At 36.3% G+C, this 23,738-nt stretch overlaps 1 protein-coding gene across 10 annotated transcripts in view; it reads left to right on the top strand.

The window, feature by feature from the left end:
- The window catches only part of TPST1 (tyrosylprotein sulfotransferase 1), a 122,514-nt gene that overhangs the window by 73,894 nt on the left and 24,882 nt on the right, over positions 1-23,738 (top strand). For all 10 annotated transcript variants that reach the window (XR_004312670.1, XR_004312669.1, XM_032460353.1 and 7 more), the window contains one exon: positions 11,033-11,231. Coding sequence is in view for 8 of the 10 variants with exons in the window: in XM_032460353.1 (XP_032316244.1) it covers positions 11,033-11,231 (199 nt within the window). In the remaining 2 variants the exon portion in view is untranslated. The remainder of the gene's footprint in view (positions 1-11,032; positions 11,232-23,738) is intronic.

Genomic DNA, 23,738 nt, shown 5'->3' with positions numbered 1-23,738 from the left:
TATTTACTCAGATTTAGATGGCAAGGCCAGAATTAGAATTCATGCTTTGGTCTAAATGGGCTAATACTTTTTTCCATGGCATTTTATTACACGTAGTGTTTCTTTTGTTATCTGATGGATACATCTCTTGATTTTTACAAAAGGTTAGAGAATCTCTGAAATATGGAATCTTAATCCGTAATCCATACAAGAAGCTCCCTGGATTCAAACACTTCTAAAACCATTGCAGTTTTCTTCCTTTCTCTTAAAATGATGACTGGGGTGTCCTGACTTGATGTGATAATCTGACCTGATGACTTATGTACCTAGAATAAGGGTATAAAAATAGAAACTACTGTTAAATTCAGGTAGCATCTCCTCATGAAGAAAAGTTAGCTAAAACTAAATTTTATTTTTCATCTTTCCATTTATAAAAGCAATATATATCCCCTGTAAAAAAAAAAAAAAAAGAAAACAGTGTGCTTCCCTTGTGTGCCCTGCTTGCCCCTATCAAGGAATATCATCTTGATTTTTTTTCAAAGTGTAAAACTTGTACAGTAAATATTGATTCTTCATGTATATAATTTGTGAAACCTAGCTTTCAGTTATTGATTATAAATTATTAGGTGTTATCATTCCAGTGACTTTAGGTTATTTTTATTGATTCACAGAGAATTACAGCTCTAGCTGTTGTCATCACAGTTTATTGTTCTTTCCCAATATTACACCATAACTAATTTCTAATTGCCTGCATTCCTAGGTAAGCACTTCAGACTGTATGCTTGTATCTTGGTCCAGATATTGTAGTTTAATATAAAATAAGCGTATTAGACACTTCTACCCCCTGGCTCTCTCCAAGTAGGGATTAAAGATATATGCTCAGGTAAGTTTTTGTGGAAATCAGGAAAAGATAATTTTCCTAACATGAAGACCAAAGAAATTCATAGAAATTTCAAATCAGTAAATTTTAGAAGGGAAAGAGATCTTACTTAGCATGTAGGATATGGAATGGAGACCCAGTAAGTTTCTGTGCTTTGTCTCGAATCACATGGCAGAACCATGACTGGAACTTCCAATGCTTATTCTAAGATTCTTGCCACCATATGAATTTTTAGAAATTAAAGTATAATGTATATATATAGGTGCACAAATACTCAGTGTACAATTTGATGAATGTTTATATCTCTATGCACTTGTGTACTTATCATCCATATAAAGATACAAAAAATTAACAGCAATCAAAAGTCTTCTTTACGCTTCTTCTCGGGCAATATCCTTCTCAATTCCAGAGTAACCACTATTCCAACTTCTTTCACCAGAAGTCATGTGAGGTTGTATATGCAGTTCAGAAACAATCAGTCTTGCTTGTTTTTCAACATCATATAAATGCAGTCATGTCTATTTATTATCTTGTGCCTGGCTTTTTCATTTAACATTTAGATTCATCCATATTATACATAGCAGTAGTTCATTCTTTTTCATTGCTGTGTAATATTCCAGTAATTAAATAGAATCTCTTACAAGGCTGCAATCAAAGCTTAACTGGTAAGGGACTATTTCCCAGTTCACATGGTTTTGGACAAGATTCAGTTCCTAATGGATGTTGGATGGAGGATCTCACTGCCATGAAGCTTTCTCTGTATGGCTACTCACAACATAGCAGACTTCATCAGCAAGCAAATGAGAAGAGCCAGAGAAAGTGAGCAAGACAGAATTCACATTTTCGTAATCTAATCTTGCAAGTGCCATCCTTTCACTTTTGCCACATTTATCAGAAGCAAATCCATAGGTCCAGCGACAGTCAAGGGGAGGGGATTAACAAAAGGAATACCAGGAGTTGGGAATCATTGGGTACCATTTTAGAAGAAGCTGACCAGTCTGCCCTCTCGCTGCCAATGACTCATTTCCCTTTCATATGCAAAATACATTTCCCCCTCCCCATGTCCCAAAAGTCTCATCCCATTACAACCTCAAAGTCCAGCATCTTGTCATCTAAATCAGGTCTAGTTGTGGATGGGGCTTCTGGGTATAATTTCTTACATATAGGTCCTTGAATACAATTGCTCTCGATCTGAAGATTTGTGACACTAAAGATACAAGTTATGTCCTCACCCCATCCCCAGCACCAGTATACAGTGGTGGAACAGGGATAGAGTAAAGACATTGTTACTTAAAATGAGGGAAATAGGAAGCACAAAATTAAACTGGTTCATATCAATTCTGAAATACATCTGGGAAAATGTTACACATTTTTTGATGAGGTCTCAATCCAATATAAATCTAAAAATTATTTTCCATGTCTCTCTGCTCTGCCCTCTTCCTTTTTTTAGAAAGATAGCACATATTTTGTAGCTGTGTGGTTTTATCAGTCTGCTTCCTGCCAGCAGAATTGGGAATCCAGGGTGTCTTTTCATTTTGTGCTGTTTCTGTATCCTTCAGTCCAAGTTGCAATGTTGCTGCTGATAAACTTTTCTCAAAAACTTGTGGGTCCTCTGTAAATCTCACTGGGGTTCATTCCATTTGGATGATAGTTTTACCCACAAATTTCTTTGAGATAAACCCTTTTTGCTTTGGGTTCCTACTGAATTGGGTAAGGGACAATATGCTTAAGCTTCCTTAGAGGCCTTATTGTTAAATTGAGAGGACCTGTGAGTTATACCCTTAATTTGTTTAAAGGACTGTGTGTGACTGAATTATTGGGGACCATTTTAGAAGCAGCCTACTTACAGAGGTTAATTTATCTAATCAAAGTAGTTTGCTGACTTGTGCTCTAGTAGATTCTTCAGAAAGTGTCCATGGAAACAACATTCCCTGAGCTCTTAATTTTGATAACAGCTGCTCAGTGCCCTTTATACCTAAAAGTCAGTTTTGCTGGATATAAAATTCTTAGCTGTTTTCTTCCGTGTGTATGTTAAACAGATTGTTCCATTTTCTTCTGGCAAAAAGTATTGATGTTAAAAAGTCCGATAATCTAATTTGGATTCTTATTCTTTATTTGTTCCTTTATTTTCTCCTAGAAGTCATTTGCTCATTTTGCCTAGATGCTCAAAGGATTTTTTTCTTTTAAAGTCCCATAATTTTACTGGAATATGTCTTGATATTGGTCATTATAAAGCATATATTCTCAGATAGACCAAGACTATGTACTCTGTCAATATGTAGTTTAAAATAAGATATTTTCTTTGAATTTTGGTTTTTCATATTTCCTAACTTTGATTTTCTCCTTCCTATTATTCATATGCTGGATTCCTTCTTTTTCCCTTTTTAATTTCTTTCTTTCTTTTTTCTTTTTTTGCCTTCAGCATTTGGTCATTTTGTCTTTAATTTTATCTCTTCATTTTTTATTTTTAAAATATTTCTTCTGTTTCCAATTATTTTAAATTGAAAAACATTTAAGTCTTTTGAAGGCATTATTCTGTTTCACTTTTAATTTCTTTTAAGAATATCTATTATATTTATTAACTCTTGTCTTTCTTCAAGATTAGTCTTTATTTCTTAAATGATTTTTTTCATTTCTTATCTTCCCCTGAGTTCTACTGCTTCATTTCTGAGTTTTTGTAATCATAATTTATGTTGTTCTTTCCTGTCTGGTATCATTTTTTAAAATATCTTTTAGCTTGTTTTAAAATAGTAAGTTACAATATTAATATGTTTTTGTGGGCATGTCTTTCTGGCTGCTTTCCTTATCCATAGGGATGTTATTTTTTTCTCATCATAACTTTGGATGAGTTTAACCTTGTACTTTTTTATTGCTCACTTATACATGAAAATAGTTTTCTTGAACCTTTAGAAGGAGGAATGATTCAGAACATCTTTATTAATTTCACAGATCTCCCTCTTCTGATTTTTTTGGTTAAGTATTAAATATTATGATGGCTTGTTTTCTGAGATGTCATGGTCCACCCCCTCCCTCAAATGTATCTGTACCTTCTCACTCTTTTTTCTTTGTCCATATTCTATTTCTGTTCTGAGAAGTTTCCCTTCAGTGTGGTGCCCATCCTGAAAAGGCGCTTTGGCTGATTGGTTTCAAGAGTTCATGTTTCCCAGCCTTCTGACCCCTTTCAGAACTTACCAAGGGCCCCTTGCACTCATCTTTTGGTTTGGTAAAACACCTCCCACTTTAATGTTCTCAGATAGGCCCACTGTGATTTTCAGAGTCTGGCTGACTTTTGTATGCCATGTTGCTTCCTTCTCTGTCCTCCCACACATTCATTCCATGCAGGTATTATGACTGTGTTGGCTGTTTCCACCTACTTGTATTTGAGGATTTTGGGGGCTGCTTTGTCACCTAGTTTTGTTTTTAAATGTTGTTTATGGGGTTTGGTTTTGCTATCTGGTTTCTTTGTTTTCAGGGGATATTTGACAGGATGAAAAAAAATATTCTGTGGTTTCTCAGATTCCCTCTCATTTTTCAGAACTTGGACTTGGAATGCTTGGCCTGGGTTTGGGGGTGGTTTGCAGGATTTTGAACAGAGGAGTGACATGATCTGATTTGTTTTTAAAGGCTCTATCTAGCTTATATGCTGAGAATAGTCCACAGGGATGTAAAGGAAGAAGCAGGGAGACTGTTAGGAGAATATTGTAGAAATCCAGGCAAGAGATAATGTTGGCTTGGACCAAGGGAGTAGCAGTGGAGTTAATGAGAAGTGATCATATTTGGATATATTTTGAGGTATAGTTAATAAGCTTTTCTCCCATCCAAATACTAACCAGGCCCGACCCTGCTTAGCTTCCAAGATCAGACGAGATCGGGCGTGTTCAAATAAGGTTTTCTGATGGATTGAATGTGGAGTATGAGAGGAGAGTAGTCAGAAGACGACTCCAGTTTTATTTTGTTTTATCCTGTGCAGCCAGAAGGATGGAGTTGACTTTAACTGAGATGGGGAGGGCTGTGGGTATAGTAGATTTATGGGGTAAGATTAGGAGTTCAGTTTGGGCTGTGTTGAGCTTGAGATAATTATTAGACTTCTGAGTGAATCTTTGTGATCATGTGTCCCACTACTGCATGGGCTAAAAAAGAAAGACATTGTTTATCATAGAAAATTGGAAGATATAGAAAAGTTAAGGTAAGAGTGTAAAAAATCACAATCATATCACTCTCATTGTTAACATTTTGCTGTATATATATATATGTATGTATATATATATGTATGTATATATATATAACATGCAAATATAACACATTTTTACAAAATTGAATTTCTGTTGTGTACACATTTTAAAATCTGCTTTTAAAAGGTATAACCTAAACATTTTCTAAGAGTGAGATAGTTTTTGAAAACATGACTTTTAATGGTATTTATCTTCTGTTTTACTTTAATAAGTCAAGCCGTATGGATTATGTACTCTTTTATCCATTCCTTTTTGCATTCCAGCCCATTCCAGCCCTGATGCTTTAGTCCAGAAGATTTGGTTTCCTGTAGTAGTTGCTGTATGTCATAATTCAGACCTGTGGTTTGGCAGCCCGCCTGGCTGTAGTGTTTAACTAAGACTCATGGAAGATCCGTGCTTTTAAAATGAGTGTCTTGGAGGATTATATTCACCTCAGTCATCAGGACTTTGGCACTGTCCCCATTCCCTGAGGAGGGGTGCCTTCCACTGTGAATGCTACAGAGGGAAGGGAGCTTGGGCACTTAAGACTCAGGGAGAGCCTGCAGGTTCTCAGATACCCTGCCTTGCAGAGTTGTGCCTGGGCTGTGGATATTGAAATATATGTCTGTCAGGCACTGTTTTGTGGTCCCAGTGAGACTAGAGGGTATCTGAATGGTATCTAGTTTATACCCTGTTACACTTCAGGCCTAAGTGTTGGTTACCTTCTGGAAGGACCGAAGGAGTGAAGGAGATTGGGTAAGCTCCATCCAGCCTGCAGGTTGTTGTCCAGAGAAGAAAATCAGGTTCTCTGGACAAAACTCATTTCTCTCTTAATAACTATATCCTTTTGAACAGAGAATGACAGAGTTTTCTGTAAGGGACCGGATACTTTTGGCTTCATAGGCCATATGATTTCTGTGATAGGTATTCAGCTTGGATGTAGAGTAAAAGCAGCCATGAACAGTACAAAAACAAGTGGATGTGGCTTTGATCTGGTAACACTTTTACTTACAAAACAGGCAGCAGGCCAGATTTGGGCTATAGTTTGCCAGTCTCTGCTTTTGAACAGTGTTTTGCAAAACTCTGTCTCTTGTCTGTTAGTGATCATTATCCCTAATCTCTGAGGGTCAGAGTTTTCTTAAATCTAACAAAGCTAGGTCTCACAGGTCCAATTTCTAGGGTGCATTCTCACCACTGCACTTTGCTGCCACTTAGAAAAAGACAGACTAACCACCTAGAATCCATGGGAGGAGAGGAAAGACAAGCCCAAAGAGCTAATTTGGAACAAAGAGGCAACTCTTAAGAGTTTAAGGGTGGAAAGTTTGTGTAGCTCACCAACCAGACAGTGACCTCCTAGAGGACTGGGACCACACCTCCTCTTGTTTTTTATTTTATATCCTATTTTATTTTATCCTGTCCTGTCCATCGCTCAACAAATGTCTTCCTTGAATCTGATAAGTGCAGAGAAAATAACTGTTTCTTTCCCCTCCCTACCCTCTCCACCCAGGCAGCTCCAAATACATCCTTAGCTCTCCTCACGTGCCGTTCTCTAAATGCACCAGGCTGTCTCGTGTGTGTGTGAAAGTTGACGCCCTTCTGCAAGGAAGGGTATCATCTGAGACCACCACCCTTCCCCTGCCATAGACCCTATATGCCTGTAAGATACAGTCTTAGATTGGGGTTGACAGATTTTTTCTGTAAAAGGCTGAATGGTAATATTTTAGGTTTTGAGAACTGTATAGTTTTTACCTCGACTACTCAACTCTGCCACTGCAGCACAAGAGCAGCCATAGACAGTCTATAAACAAATGAATGTGGCGTGTTCCAGGAAGACTTTATGACATTGAAATTTGAATTTCATATGATTTTCATATGTTATAAAGTATTATTCTTTTTATTTTTAAAAACAAAACATTTAAAAATGTAAAAGCCATTCTTAGCTTGAAGGCCAGACAAAAACAGACAGCAGGGTTGGATTTGGCGTGTGACCCATAGATTACTAACCCTTGCCTTAGCTGCTTGGTAACTCACGTTGACTCATGTCCCACCCCAGGAGACAAATGGCCTGGTTCTGTCCTCTGCACTCCCATTATATGGTTTCTGTCCTCTGTCATCACATTTATCATGCTGCGTATTAATCGTGTATGTTTCTCTTACTGGACTCTGAGCTTCTTGAGAGGAGGGTCATGACCTAGTCGTGTCATCTTTGCATGCTTTAGTGTCTAACGACCCGACACATAGTGAGTATTCAGAAACATTTAATGTGAATTTTGTGCTCAATAAGTGTAAAATGCCATTATTACTGTCTTAAAGAGAAACACCTGATCAATATGCAACACGCCCTTCCAAGTTCTTCCTCTTAGGAGTCCATAGCAACTGCATTTGCTGCTAATGGAGCTTGTGACTCAGTGATTACATAACAAAAGCCTTTTCATTTTAGAATTCTATCTCTTTCAGACAGAGATGATTGTACTTTATATTTAAATCCTTTATTTGGTCGTAATGATAAACCACAGCTTTCATTTTTCTTTTAAACCAGTGCTATAATCTGGATGCAGAAATAATGATAGCTATTGTTTTCTGAACACATACCACATTTCAGTCTCTTAGTCAACTCTGATTTTCCTTTAGACTTTTGGTAACTTCCTGACTACTATCAATTTACCTTTTTCTTTGTTCCCTACACCTGAAACAAAACTAAGCAACACCACATTGCTTTTCCTTCATGCTATCTATTGTAATAAGAATGATAACACCATCCATTCAGTCCTTCAAGTCAAATCTGAATTCATCTAGACTCCCTTCTCTCCTTTTCCCCATATCTAATTGGCCACTAAGTCTTATCAATTAAAAAGAAAATCTGTGGAGGCTTTTTCTTTCCCTATCTATGTCATTTGCTCTAGTTGAAACTTTAATCATTTCTCAATTCTCTCAATATATAGTTGAACATTTTTACTGGTTTTTCTGACCCCAGGTTGCCCCATCCTTCAATCTGCCCTTCCCATAGTCATCAACATTGAATGCAGATAAGGATAATCTGGTCTTGTCCATCCTGTGATTAAAACCTTTCTATCATTCCCCATCATTTTCAAGATAAAGCCAACTTCCCAGTCACGACATACAAGACCCTATGTGTGACTTCACTGCTTAAAATAGATGTGTTTCAGAATTCAGAAATTTTTAGATTCTAGAAAGGTCATATGATATACATAAAACATGTCATATAACATCCTTGCTCATTCTGGATCAGCACTCTGTAATCAGACACATCAATATTTCTGCATCTGAGAGTATGATTGTTTATGCCAAGTAGAATAAAGGCTATAAATAGATTCCTGTCAGTTCAGGTAATGTTTTGCTGCCAGATAAGTTACAGGAAAATATTTAGTTTTTGGAGCTTCTTGGATTTCAGAATTTGGGGTAAGAGCTTGTGGTCCTGTGGATGTATGGTGGTCTGCTGGAGCTGGGTTGCTCTAGCTGTAGACAGCCCATTTTTGTACATCCCTTCTCAACTCTGCAGTTGTTGACGTAGAGGTAGTAGGTTGAAATCAGCCATTGTGGGAGTATTTACATCACTGGTCATCGGTAAATGCCACAAATCATGGCTTTTTCCTTCTTGGAAATCAGGCTGTTAAACATTACTAGCACAGCAGTGCGTATATCTATTACATATACAGTATGTTTTTATCATTGTGGCAAAATGACTTGCTCAGTCTATGCAGTATAGAACGAGAGGCCAGGGTTTTCAGGGAAGCATAGACTGTAAAAATTAAGATGATCAATTGGACAGCAGTAGGAGAACTGGGTAAAACGGGAGCTTTGGAGACACACAGACATAGGTTCAAATTCTAACTCAGTTATTTCCAGACTGTGTGACCCTGAATAAACTACTTATGGGTCTCAATTGTCACATTTGAAAAATGGGTACTGATCCATGTCTTTCTCTTGAGGTGGTTTCAAGGATTAAAATGGATACCATATGCAAAGTGCCTGACATAGAATGAAAAAAATTGTTTTTTGTTAACTATAAACCTTTTTCTTCTTAAGATGTTTCTCTCTGCAGGCATGACTCCCTTTCTCTAACATTCCTAATGCACCCACAGTAAATATCGTGTAGTTCAGCACTTGGATGTTCTCTAGTTACTTCATCTTGTGTCACTTGATTTCCTTATAAAGATATGATCTTTGACTTCTCTTGAGTATGTTTATATAAACTAAATTTATCGGGTTTTTTCCCTGCCATGAAAAGCTTTTACTCATTAATTTAGTAGACATTTATTGAGAATCTGTTACATGTTAACATGCTAGATACTAGTGATCGTGAGATTAGTAAAACATAGATCTTCCTTATAGTCTGGTGGAATGATAGATAGTTGGGCAAGGAAGCCAGCTGCTTAAATACAGGAAAATTAGGAGGCTTTTAGTAATCTGGGTGAGCATGATGGTGACATGAACTAAGGTTAGTGGCAGTAGGAATAGAGGAGAGATTGCCCTACTCAAAGGTAGAGCCTCTGAAACTGGGTAACTTAGAAGTGATCTTGCTTTCTCCCTGCCCCATCTGAGATCTCTGGCTTTGCCTTCTGGATGGGGGTGGTGCTGTTTGTCAAGATAAGATGTACATGAAGAATAGATTTTGAGGAGAAGATGATGGTTTCAGTTTTAGACCATCTTTGTTTTTAGATGTGAGTAGAGTATCTGGGTAGGGTGACCATATAATTTAACATACAAACTTGAACATTTATGGGTGTGAGTGGGATGTGCTGTTAATAATTAAGCTGGGTGCAAAAGGTATAAACTGGAACTGTCCTGGACAAACTGGGATGTTCTTTACACATGTAAAAAATGTCCAGAAAAGAGGGAAATTGTACAGAGTGAAGAGAGCAGTGGGTTAAGTGGAGTCCTGGAGAAATTTTTAAGAGAGAAAAAAGAATGTGGCCATCAAGACAAGGAGGAAGCCTGGAGCTAGTGGCCTCACAGAATCCCAGGGAAAAATCATTTTATTTTCTCTTATGTATTTTTTAAGGAGCAGAGCCCCTTTGAGGGATTCTTCATCAGATGATGACTATCTGCAGTGACAGGTCGTATACTTAAAGAAAGAGTGTTTTTACTTTTTATTAGAATACTATGAGTGACTTCTAACGCATTATGACATAAAACTCTCTTAGGCACTTTTGTTTTATAGTCATTTGGCCGAATCTGCTAATTCAGATCCAATTTTAATCTAGATGTCATTTTATATTATATTTTACCCTAAAATTATGAGTCAGATTATTTAGTCAAATTTGATGTCACTATAAGCTTAAAGTAAATCTCTAGGTCAAGAGTTAGAAGACACTTATTTTGTCATATTGAAAGTCATAAACAGCACTTCTTTTTCTTCCTTAGATAATAAGGTTCTTTAGGAAATAAACTGAAAAATAAGACAAATGAAATCTTGCATTCTTTATAGATTATGGTTGGCTGTTTTCCCCCTAATATTTTATTGAAAAATTTCAAACATACAAAGAACTGAAAGAATTATACCCACTAGCTATGAATAACATTTTGCTGTATTTACTTTGTCACATAATCTGTCCATCTGTCTGTCCCTCTAGTAATCATTCATCAGTCCATCTTATTTGTTGTTGTTGTTTTTAATGTATTTCAGGTAAGTTTTTCTAAGCAGTCTTATCTTTGTTATTTTTTTTCTGAATGTTGTAATTAAAGTGTCAACCCATTTTGTGCAGATGTTTTCAGCTGACCTCTTTTCCTATTTCTAGAAATCTGAGGTTACCAATGATTGCTGTCAAATTGAGAACATTGAAAGTCTGATAAATGTGTTAAGCCTGAATAATGCCCTCTCTCTCAACAGCTTTATAATCCGGAGACTTATCATTTTTAAAGTTATTGAAAATAATTTCCAGTAGCCTCTTAGTTTTTTAGTAGTCTAAATGAATATTTATTCACATTATATTGCTTTCAGAGTGGAGAGATCTACAGACCAAGTCATCAAGCCAGTCAATGTGGGCGCTCTATCAAAATGGGTTGGGAAGATCCCTCCAGATGTTTTACAAGACATGGCAGTGATTGCACCCATGCTTGCCAAACTTGGATATGACCCATACGCCAACCCACCTAACTATGGAAAACCTGATCCCAAAATCCTTGAAAACACGAGAAGGGTAAGTGAGATTTTTAAAGTGAATTAAGAAAACTGGATGTGGAATTTGGTTCTTGGAAAATATTTTTCTTTTTTGTTTCTTGCTTTTTTTATGATCAGAAGATATTTTTAAATTAGAAAAATCATATTTGCAGAATGCTTTATCATCATAAGTCTTCCACTGCATTTTAAGGATAACTGAGACTTCCCAGGAACTATGGGGACAATTCTGTAATCTATTTTTCCCAATTTCTAAGAATGATGCTTACTGTTGGGGAAATTTATTCTCATAGTTGATTATAACAAATTTGCATAAATGCAGAATTATTAGTGACCTCACTTATAGTTTCTTTTTACTTTGAATCTAATGAATACTTTACTTTTAAACCTTTGTTTAGATAAGGCATGATTTCTCAATACTTGATAACTAAACATTGGCTTCATAAGAATTATTAAACAGATACAATAAACTACCCTCTGAAAGAGAGAAAGTTGCTATTAAAAAGTGTAATTACAACTGTTTATTTTAATAAGTTATGCTCACATCTTTATTTTATTTCAGGAAGACTGAAAACTCAAAGAATCTCAACATATGCCTTACCAGTATAATCTATTTCATACCAGAACTCAATGTATTCTTTTTATAATTGTGGTAAAATATAAGTAACATAAAATTTACCATTTTAACAGTTTATAAATGTGCAGTACATTTGCATTGTTGTGCAGCTGTCACCACTATCCATCTCCAGGACTTTTTTCATCTTTCCAAACTGAAACTACGTAGTCATTACCCATTCCCCCTTCCTCCAGCCCCTGGTAACCACAATTCTACTTTCTGTCTCTAGATGCAGTCTTTTTTGAAACTACAGTTTAAACAAGTCAACCATGTTAGCATAAGTTCGCAGGTAGGGTATTTGGTTTCAAGATTTAAAATTCCTTACCTTTATCTGGCATTCTCTTGTTATGTCAGAGTTCTCCCCTCCCCGCAGCCTTATGATATATCATCTCTTTATCCTGTCCTTCTTTTGATACCCTTAATTGACAAACAAACTTACATTTCATGAGGCTAATTTCCATGTAGATTTTTTACTGTTAGGTATTACTTTCGTTTTTCCTTTTTCAGTTCATTAATAGCTATGTAGAAAGAGCTGTTTTCTTCTAAACTATCATATATGGAGGCAGATTTTTATTTTTTTAAATAATCTCCATCTTTTTAAATTTTTCATACACACATTTTATCATAAAAATTTAAGCTCAATTTCTAAAAGTTACGAAATTTAAAAGATAAGAGAATAAAATTCTCTGATATTACCACCCAAACACTTACCATTCATAATATTTTAATGGGTTCCCCTTCCTTTCTGCATATTGTTAAACAAAGTTAAGCTTACATATTTTATTATTTACTTTTGCAAACATACAATCTTATATCCAGCACTTTCTCTTAATATTCATGAGCGTTTTCCCATTGTGCATATGCTTTTTAAATATGTTTTCATCGTTATGTAGATAAATCATTATGAGCCACCTTACATCCTTTATGAAACACAGTACTAAGTAAATGAATGAATGAACAAATGGATAAAATGTTTCCCTAGTGTATCTTCTATAATTCATTTTATCATTTTTCTTTTGTTGTTTACAATTTTCTCTTTGACAAACAGTGCTTCAGTGAACATTTTTGCACATACTGCATTTCAGTTTTTTCTTTTTTAAGATTATACTAATGAGAATGGAATTAAACCAGGTCAGAGTATCTGAAAGTTTTTTAAGGTCCACGATATATGTTGATAATTTTTTTAATCTTTCAAACTACCAGCACAATATAGGTAATTTTCCTTTATATTTTTGCTAATTTTAATAGGTTTCATTGATAAAAATAATTGAACATTTTTCAGTTATTACCTATATGTATTTTCTGAAAGACCTCAAGTTTTAAAAAAGTTTTATATGTGTTAAAGTTTTGTGAATCACATTCTGCTAAAGATGAAGTATCCATCAGTCCAGCATCCATTAACATAGTCCTTTGTAATCTCTTGGTAATTGGTAATTCATAGCTTTCTCCTTTGTGCAATACTGAAATTGTTTTTGTAATCCACAGTACATGTATACATGATATTTAGAGGTTTTCCAAGCAGTAGACATTACAGTTTTCTTACATGCAAGTTGTCTGGCTAGGTTATTCTTGGCTTGCTTGAGTGGTTAAGTTGGGAAGAATGCTGTGGTTTGAATCCTTGTGACTAGAGAATTTGTTTCATACACATTTGTGGCTTTTGAAAGGGTTTCCAAATGCACACTGGAAAAAACCTCTCCCCCATCTCTGTCTATGTCTAAAGTGACAAATAATTTTGAGGGAAAGAAAAGATAAAGCGTGAACTATAATTGCATTTTGAGCACTTTGTGATAACGCATATACGCTGACTTTCTTGTTTCATGGGATTGAGTTTCATAAGCCTTCAGATAATCCAAAAACTATGTACTTTTAAAGCTTTTTGCCTGGAAAAACTCAGATGCTAATATATCCAGCGCTGATGATCATGAGGTTTCATAAAGTAATGCTTAAAAAGTGATCTTCAGTTGCTAGCTGTGACATGAGAGGCTCCAGAGAAAACACATGGCTAGGGAGTCGTTCCCTTTATTTATGGGATGAGAGTGGGAAAGTACTCACATTTTCACTGGGAATATAAAATCCAAAGCTCCAGGCCTAAAAGTTCTGGTTTTCATACAGTTTTGGGTCTAGAAGTATGGTGTCTGAGTCAGCATATTTTGGGGACATGTTGCCCAATTTTGAATAGAAACTCATTTACTTCATAGCTGCTGTGACTCCGATGGTAAATTGGAAATGAAATGCTAACATATTTTGTACCCTTTCCCGCCGTGGTCTCTAATCCCAAAATTGTAGCACATTTCAGTAAATGGTGCCCTCTAGGTTACATTCTAGCTTTCTCCCTCCCCCATAGGTTTTTAATCTTTTTAGATTTACAGGCCTATTTGAGAATTTGGTGAAACTTATGGATCCCTATCTGAGAAATACAGACACATACATACACAGACTCTTACCCACAATTTCAGTAAATTCATAGATGCCCATCAGATTAAGGAATTCTGTTTTGTAGTCTCCTTGATCAAGCTCATCCACTCATGTGACTTTGATTACATCCTATTTGCTGATGATCATAAATCTGTATCTCCCAGTGGGTCTCTTTCCTGAGCCCCAGGCTCATTTTTCCCACCTGCTTTCTATATCTCTCTACCTGGATGTTCACAAGGGCCTCAAACTCAATGTCCAAAATGAATTTATTGTCCAAACTTGTTCCCTGATAGGCAGAAGCTAGATGGAATTGTTCACTAAACTGAGCAAGAATTTTGAATAGGAGTGGAATGAGGCTGTGTTTATCTATATTTGCAGTGTCTATGAGCCAATGAGCAGATATGAGGAGCAGAGTCCTCAGGACACGTGGGTGAAGCCAAAAAGCAGTTCAAAGACCTCATTACTAAACCTGAAGAGTGAGTTGAAAAGTAGATCCAAGTGTGAATGGAATATCCAGTTGAAACCCTGACTAGACAGTACTACGGAAGAGCAAGTAGTCAAATGGAAAAGCACATATCAGTGTGCAGAATCCACAGAACAAACAAGAAGGAACTTGAGTATTAAGTGAGCTGGGAGAGGGAGTTGGGTTATATTCCTGAACCAAACAGTAGGAAGCTGCAACAGTTGAAACTGATGTCCTCGCATTAAAGGTAGAGCCTGTAATGCACACCTGTGTTCTAGTTCCTGTACTCAGCAAAACCTGCTTCTCCCAGCTTTTCCCATCTTCATACATAGCATTTCTATTTATCTAGTCATCAAAGTTACTTAGGATTACCTAACTTTAAGATCACATGTAATTAACTGGGTAACAAGTCCCCTTGATTCTACACTTGAAAGTATCTTGATTCAGTTCTGTTTCAGCTACCTTAGTTCAGTTTCTTCTCATTTTTCACATGAATTAAGATTTATTTCTGTTTGTGTATGTGTGTTCAATCTTCGCTACATTTAAAAAATATTCAATGGAAATAATTTTTTAAAAGCTCAAATCTGATGTATGTTCCCTTATGTAAACCTTGAATAGCTCAATTGGTACTATTGAATAGAGCCCAGACTTCTTAGAATGGCATTTATTTTTCAAATCTTTGGAGATTTTCTGGTGATCTTTTTATTGTTGGTTTCTAATTTAATTTCATTATGGTTAGAGAACACACCTAGTATGGTTTTAGTCCTTTGAAATATATTGAAAATTGGTTTATGGCCAGCATATGTTCTCACATGTCACTTGAGAGAATGTGTATTCTGTGGTTGTGGAAGAGTTCTATGAATATCACCTAGGTCAAGTTGTCTTACAGTGTTGTTCAAACCTTCTAATTCTTATTGATTTGGGGAGTTGAAATTTTATCAGTTTTGGAGAAAGATGTGTATTTGTCTTATTTCTCCTTTTAGTTCCATCAATTTTGCTTCATGTATTTTCAATCTATATTATTAGGCGCATACCCTTTTACATCTTCTTGAGGAATTAACTCTTTTATCATTATAAAATATCTCTCACCAGCTCTGATACTTCTCAAAAATCAAATTAATGACATAGAGAGCATACTTGGGATGCTCACCCAGAATGCCCAGTGAAAGGACAGAGATGGAAATGATAGGTAAGAGAAAATTGTACATACTAAAGAAAGGAAATTGAGACTTAATGAATAATAGAAATCTCCAAAGGAGAAACCAGAAGAAATGCAACAGCAGCATTAATCAAATTTGTCATTGTAGAAAAGTTTCCAAGGCTGAAAATGACCTCAGGAATAAATGGATTCACTGTGTTCTAAAGAATATTATGAAAAAATGTCTATACCTAGATATATTTTAGTGGTGTTTTTAAATTTTAAGGACCCTGGAAAAAAAACCCTGCATATATCAAGGCAGAAAAAAATAGGTTATCTACAAAGGATCAAAAATTATGCTAGCTGCAAAATTCTTTTTTGTAGTGCTATATGTTAGAAAATAATGGCACAGTAGTTCTTAAGCTGTGTGTACTTTTTGGTGTCTTTTTACCCTCTGAACAACAAATTTACGTGTGTTGATACGAGTTGATATTCCTGGAAATAAAATCCATAAATTTCATTGTATTTTCAAGTAAAACAAAGAATGGTACTGGAGTAATATCTATTTTTTTTCTTTTGAAATAATTTAAAACTTTAAAGTTGGAAGAGTAATACAGAGAGCTCTGGTATGTCCTTTCCCAGATTCACTGATTTTTAACCTTTGCCCATCATGTCCTCCCGCCATCCCACCTTCCTCCTTTCCTCTCTTTCTTTCTTTCCCTCTCTCTCTGTACATGTGTGTGTAAAATATATTTACCAGATTTACTTTGGTTTTATCATTTTCATCTTACAAACACACACACTGTATTGTGTTTTATTTATTTATAATTTGACTATTGGGTGTATACGTCATGCTCCTTTGCTTTTAATATTTCCTGAGAATAAGGTATTTTATATAACTACAGTACAGTTACCAAATTTAGAAAATTTCACATTGGCACAATACTTTTATCTAATTTGTAGTCTATATTTCAGTGTTGTCAGTTGCCCCAATAAGGTACTTCCTAGCTTTTTCTCCTTACCGGTACAAGTTTCAGTCTAAGATTACATATTGTATTTAATTTCCTATTGTTTTAGTTTCCTTTAATCTGTAGCAGATCCTCATATATTCTCTGTCTTTCATTGATGATGTTGAAGTTTTTGAAGAATTTAGGCAAGTTATTTTACATAATGTTTCTCGTTTTTAGTTTATCTGATACTTCCTCATGATTAAATCAGGTTGTGGCTTCCCAGCCAGAATACTAGATACATGGTATTGTTTCATTTTTAAGGAATCACATCTAAAGGCACATGCTGAAGGTTTGTGGCAATCCTGTGTCAAGCAAGTCTATTGGCACCATTTTTCTAAGAGCATTTGCTTACTTCATGTCTCTGTGGCACATTTTGATAACTCTTGTAATATTTCAAACATTTTCATTTTTATTATACTTGTTATAGTGATCTGTGATCAATGATCTTTGATATTATCATTATTATAATTGTTTGGGGTACCACAAACCATGCCCATATAAGACAAGTTGACTGATAAATGTTGTGTGTGTTCTGATTGCTCCAACAACTGGCCATCTGCCATTCCCCCAGGTCTCCATTCTCTCCCTCCTCAGGCCTCCCTATTCCCTGAGACATAGCAATCCTGAAATTAGGCTAATTCATAATCCTACAGTGGCCTCCAAGTGTTCAAGTGAGAGGAAGAGTTGCATGTCTCTTGTTTTAAATGAGAAGCTAGAAATGATTAAGCTTGGTGAAGAAAGCATGTTGGAAGCCAAGACAGGCCAAAAGCTGGGCTTCTTGCGCCAGGCAGCTAAGTTGGAATGCAGAGGATAAGTTCTTGAAAAAAATGTAAAATGCTACTTCAGTGAACACATGAATGATAAGAAAACAAAACAGCCTTATTGCTTATATGGAAAAAGTTTTAGTGGTCTGGTTAGAAGATCAAACCAGCCACAACACAATTCCCTTAAGCCAAAGCCTAATCCAGAGCAGGACCCTAACTCTCTTCAATTCTGTGAAGGCTGAGACAGGTGGAAGCTGCAGAAGACAAAGTCTGAGGCTAGCAAAGGTTGATTCGTGAGGTTTAAGGAAAAAAGCCAGCTCCATAACATTAAAGTGCAAGCTGGAGCAGCAAGTCCTGATGTAGAAGCTGCAGCAAGTTATCTAGAAGATCTAGCAAAGTCAATTAATGAAGGTGGCTACACTAAAAAACAGATTTTCATGTAGGCAAAACAGCCTTCTATTGGAAGATGCTAGCTAGGACTTTCATAGCTAAAGAGGAGAAGTCAATGCCTGGCTTCAAAGGATAGGCTGACTCTGTTGTTAGGGGCTAATGAAATTGGTGACTTTGAGGCCAATGCTCATTTACCTCTGAAAATCCTAGGGCCCTTAAGAATTATGCTAGATCGACTCTGCCTGTGCACTGTAAATGAAACAACGAAGTGTGGGTGACAGTACATTTATTTACAAATACCGAATATTTTAGCCCATTGTTGAGACCTACTGCTCAGAAAAAAGATTCCTTTCCAAATAGTACTGCTTGTTGGCAGTGCAACTGGTCGCCCAAGAGCTCTGCTGGAGACAGACAATGAGATTTACGTTGTTTTCATGCCTGCTAACACAACATCCATTCTGCAGCCCATGGATCAAGGAGTAATTTTGACTTTCAAGTCTTATAATATAAGAAATGCATTTTGTAAGGCTATAGTCTCCACAGACAGTTTCCTCTGATGGATTTGGGCAAAGAAAATTGAAAACCTTCTGGAAAGGATTCATCATTCTAGATGCCACTAAGAACATTAAGAATATTTGTGATTCATGGGAAGAGGTCAAAATATCAACATTAACAGAAGGTTGAAAGAAGTTGATTCCAACCCTCTTGGGTGTCTCTGGGAGCAAGACTTCAGTGGAAGAAGTAACTACAGATGTGGTGGAAATACCAAGAGAACTAGCACTAGTAGTGGAGCCTGAAGATGTGACTGCGTTGTTGTAGTATCTTGATAAAACTTTAATGCATGAGGAAGTACTTCTTTTGGACTAGCAAAGAAAGTGATTTCTTGAGATGGAATGTACTCCTGGTGAAGATGCTATGAAGACTGTTGAAATGACAGCAAAGGATTTAGAATAGCACATAAACTCAGTAGATAAAGCAGCAGTAGATTTGAGAGGATTGAGTCCAATTTTGAAAGAAGTTCTACTTTGGATAAAATGCTGTCAAACAGCATTGTATGCTACAGAGAAATCATTCATGAAAGGAAAAGTCAGTCATTGCAGCAGACTTCATCATCGTCCTATTCTCAAAAATTGCCACAACCACCCCAGCCTTCAGTAGCCACCACCCTGATCAGTCAGCAGCCATTAACATTAAGGCAAGACCCTCCACGAGCAAAAAAGATTATGACTCACTGAAGGCTCAGGTGATGGTTATCATTTTTTAGCAATAAAGCATTTTTAAATTAAGGTATGTACATTATTTTTAGACATAATGCTATTGCACACTTAATGGACTGCAGCATAGTGTAAACATAGTTGTATATGTACTGGGAAAGCAAAAAGTTTGTATGACTTGCTTTTTTGTGATACTTGCCTTATTTGGTAGTCTAGAACCAAATCCGCATTATCTCCAAGGTATGCCTGTATTCTTTTTTGTTGTTTGGAATCAGAGTAGCTGGCATTGATAGAGGTTCAACAATCCTTTGTTCAAATATTCATTTTGGGGGCTTGAAATCTTGAATAAGCATCAGTGGGCATCATGTGAATTCTTCATATATATTTCACTTAATGTATTTTGCATTTCAACAACTAGATATTTCTTCCTAAATCATGATTTGACAGGTAGGAGAGCATACAAAGAGCTCATCTTATAGTGATCATGTTTTATAATTGAATGAAAAATGTGCAGACTAGTGCCAATTCCTTTCGGTTTTTCCACCATTTTCCAACCCAGAGATGCTTCTTTTTCTTTCCAAGGAGACAGTATCAGTACCTTCAGAAGCCCTCTGCCTGCCCCTCCAAATTATTTCCTCCTCCTCTTTCCTTCATTCCACAGATAACTTATGTCCTGAATTCTGCCATCATAGATTTAATTTTGCTTGTTTTGAAACTTCATATAAATGGAATCATACAGTATATTTTGAGGAAAGAAAGAAAAGTAGTCTCTGACATCCAGGAACTGATCTGACACAACCTCTAGGCCATGGTTTATTGGAAACTGGTATGGTGCTCACCACTAAGACATGTTGGCCTCCTATTGGATGTAAATGATCTCATGGAGCATCAGCACGATTACTTTTTAACCATGATGAACTGAGAAAAGACAAGACCACTTCATGATTTTGTTTAAGCACTCAGAAAACATCAAGATCACCGTGCAAAGCACAAATACTCACCTCTGGTCTAATATGAGTGACTGCTGCTGCTTACAAAAAACAGCTGTAGTCTCACTTCTTGTCTGCCTTCCTTCTAGATAAGATTTATTAAGATACCCAGTCATAGAATCATCCCTACATGCGGGCAGCACCCAGTCCAGAGCAAACTCCTGTTTCCTCAGACTCTTCCCCAAATCATCTAACCCTGGGTCATGAAAGTCCTTTCTAACACTCTTACTGAGACATCCTGCATTTCCCATGATGTGTGTCTTCCTTTGCTTAAATGAGTAATGAGCTCAACATGTTCAGCTACAGCTATATTCCTGATAGTCTTTAGCTGGAGGGTATTGACAGTGTCCTTCTGTGTCTGGTTTCTTTCCTTTAACATTTGTGAGATTCATGCTGTTGCATTTCACAGTGGTTTATTTTTGTTACTTAGTACTATACTATAATTACACAACTGTTTGGACATTTGAGTTGTTTACAGTTTTAGGGATGTTTTAATGTTGATATACAATATCGTTGTACATGTCTTTTGATGAAAATGAGTATGCACTTTTGTTGAGAATATGCCTGAGAGTTACATTAGGAGTTCCCAAGATCACTCACAGTAATCCAAAATTCTTATGCTCACAGTTGCAGCTGATTATAGCAAAAGGATATAAAGTAAAACCTACGAAGGGAAAAGGCATATGGGGGAAACTCTGGAGGAAACCAGGTGCTGTCTTTCACACGTCCCCCCAGGGTTTGCTCCATTCAGTCAGCAACATGTGAATTGTTGCCAACCAGGGAGCTCTAGAGCTTTAGAATCGAGAGTTTTTACGGGGGGTCAGTCACGTAGATGTGTAGTGTCTGCAGGACTGACTTCAGTTACTTATGCTCCAGGACCCCCACCTCCGAGAAAAAAACGGATGTTCACCATAAATAAATTACTAACATAAGCTATCTGCTCAAACTGGTACCACCTGGTCCAAGGCCTCAGACATGCAAAAATATTCTTATAGACAGAACATTCCAAGCTCAGATCCCAGGAGCCAGCCAAGAGCCAGTCCTGAAAATAGGCCTTTCTTGGGAATATACATTTGAGCAAACTAGGCCTGCTGAGTTAATCTTTTCTTCAGAGAATGAAAGTTTGGGTCAGAGGGCATTTGTATGTGCAAATGTAGGTGATAATGCTCAAGAGTTTCCCAAAGTGCTCCCCCTCTCTCCCTAGCAGATGTACTAGAATTTCAGTTGTTTACATTGCCAGTGTTTGTTAGAGTCGATCTTTTAAAATTTTAGTCTTTCTTATAGGAGTGCAGTGATGTTTCATTATGGTTAAATTTTTTATTCTGTAATAACTAGTGAGAGCAAACACTTTTTCATGTTATTTGCCACTAGACTATGTTATGAAATGACTTTTCAAGTCTTTTACCCAGTTTCCTACTGAATCATTTGCTTTTTCCTTAATGATTTTTAGAAATTTTCTACATACTGTGGCATTTATACGTATTTCATGTATCTTCTCCCATTTATCTGCTTTGCCTTTTCTCTCTGTTAAGGCTCTCTTTTCAAGAATAGAAGTTCCTGATTTTCATGCCTAATTTAGTGCCTGTATCTTTATGTTTAATACTTTTGTTATACTGTTTAATAAATCTTTTTCATAATCCCAAGTTACGAAGATATTCTCCTATGTTATCTATAAAAGCTTTATTGCTTTACTTTTCTCATTTAGACCTGCAACCTACCAGGAACTGATTTTTTTATTGTGGTAAAAAATGCATAACATAAAATTTATAATCTTAAGCATTTTTATGTGTACAGTTCAATAATATTAAGTATATTGACATTGTTGTGAAATAGATACCCAGAACTTTTTCATCTTGCAAAACATACTCTTTTCCCATTAAAGAACTCCCATTCCTCCCATCCATTCCTAGTTTGCTGAGCATTTTTATCATGAAAAGGTGTTTTGAATTTGAATTTGGTTAAGTGGGTTTCTTCTATATAAGTATCTAAGAAGGCATGAAAAAATGCTTAATGTCATTAGCCGTTAAAAAGATGCAAATCAAAACCACAATCAGATGCTACTTCATGCACATTGGGATGCCTATAATAAAAACATGTGGAGAACAGTATGGTAGTTCTCAAAATATTAGCGATAGAATTATCATATGCTCCTGCCATTCCACTTGTGGATATGTACACAGAAGATATGAAAGCAGGGAATCAGATATTTTTATACCAGTGTTCATAGCATTATTCACAGTAGCCAGAAAAGTGGAAACAACTCATTGTCCATCAATAGATGAATAGATAAACAAAATGTAGTATATACATACAGTGGAATGAAATTCCTTAAAAAGGAATAAAATTCTGATACATGCTACCACATAGATGAACCTTGGAGACATTATGCTAAATGAAATAATCAGATACAGAAGGACAAATTTTTATGATCCTACTCATGTGAGGTGCCTAGAATAATAGTCCAGTATATAAAGACAGAAAGTAAAACGTTGGTTATCAGGAGCTCAAGGAAGGAGGGAATTAGAAGTCACTGTTAAATGGATACAGAATGTTAGTAAGGGATGAATAAAAAAAAGTTCCCTAAATGGATAGTGGTGGTGGTCGCACAACAGTGTGAATGCACTTAATGCCACTGAACTGTACACTTGCCAGTGGTTAAAATGGGAAATTTTATGTTAAGTATATTTTACCACAATAAAAACAGAATGAAAAATATATGATAATATGTTTGAGGAAATGGAGAAATTAGAATGCTCATGTAGTGCTGGTGGGAATGTAAAATGGTACAATCACTTTGGAAAACAGTCTGCCATTTCCTCAAAAAGTTAAACATGAAATGGACAAAGGCCTTAAATTGACATACAGATGGCCAGTAAGCATATGAAGAAATGCTTGTCTCATTCTTTTATGAGAGTCAGAGGAGAGGCTCAGGAAAACAATTCATCATCTTCATAGGTCCTAGAGGCAAGAGCCCATGCAGGGCTATATTAGAAAGCCACCAGGATGGTCAGGAGGCAGAAAACAGGAACAAGGGCAAGGTCTAAGCCAGAAACTACATTGGGGTTTCCAAGGGAATGGCAAGACAGGGCAGGGTGAACTGGTTAGGATTGACTGTTTTTAATGGTTTCAGTGGGATTTTGGGGTAAAGGGGTGCTCCCTCCTTACCTGACACCTGACCCTGGGATGCTTAAGGGGGAGGAATATTGTCTCCTGTGGTATAGGGGCCAGATAGAGGAAGTCTGGCCCTGGATTGGTTAGTTTGTATATCAGAGACACCCTTCAGATGAGGCCCCTTGCTATCTCTAAGAATTGGCTGGTCTTGGAAGGGTAGTCTCTCTGGCCAGAAAGGTTTTTTATCTTATTGCAGAAATCTAAAATATTTATAATACAGTGCTCAATATCACTAGTCATTAGGGAAATACAAATAAAAATCACAATGAGATACCACTTCATACCCATGGGGATGGCTGTTATTGAAAGAAAAAAAGAAAAGGAAATTACAAATGTTGGTGAGGATGTGGAGAGATTAG

Source organism: Camelus ferus, chromosome 18 (genome assembly GCF_009834535.1).
Source record: "Camelus ferus isolate YT-003-E chromosome 18, BCGSAC_Cfer_1.0, whole genome shotgun sequence".
Classification (NCBI taxonomy): Eukaryota; Metazoa; Chordata; class Mammalia; order Artiodactyla; family Camelidae; genus Camelus; species Camelus ferus.
Note: the sequence above shows the minus strand (reverse complement) of the source record. Positions and strands in the feature narration are given on the sequence as shown.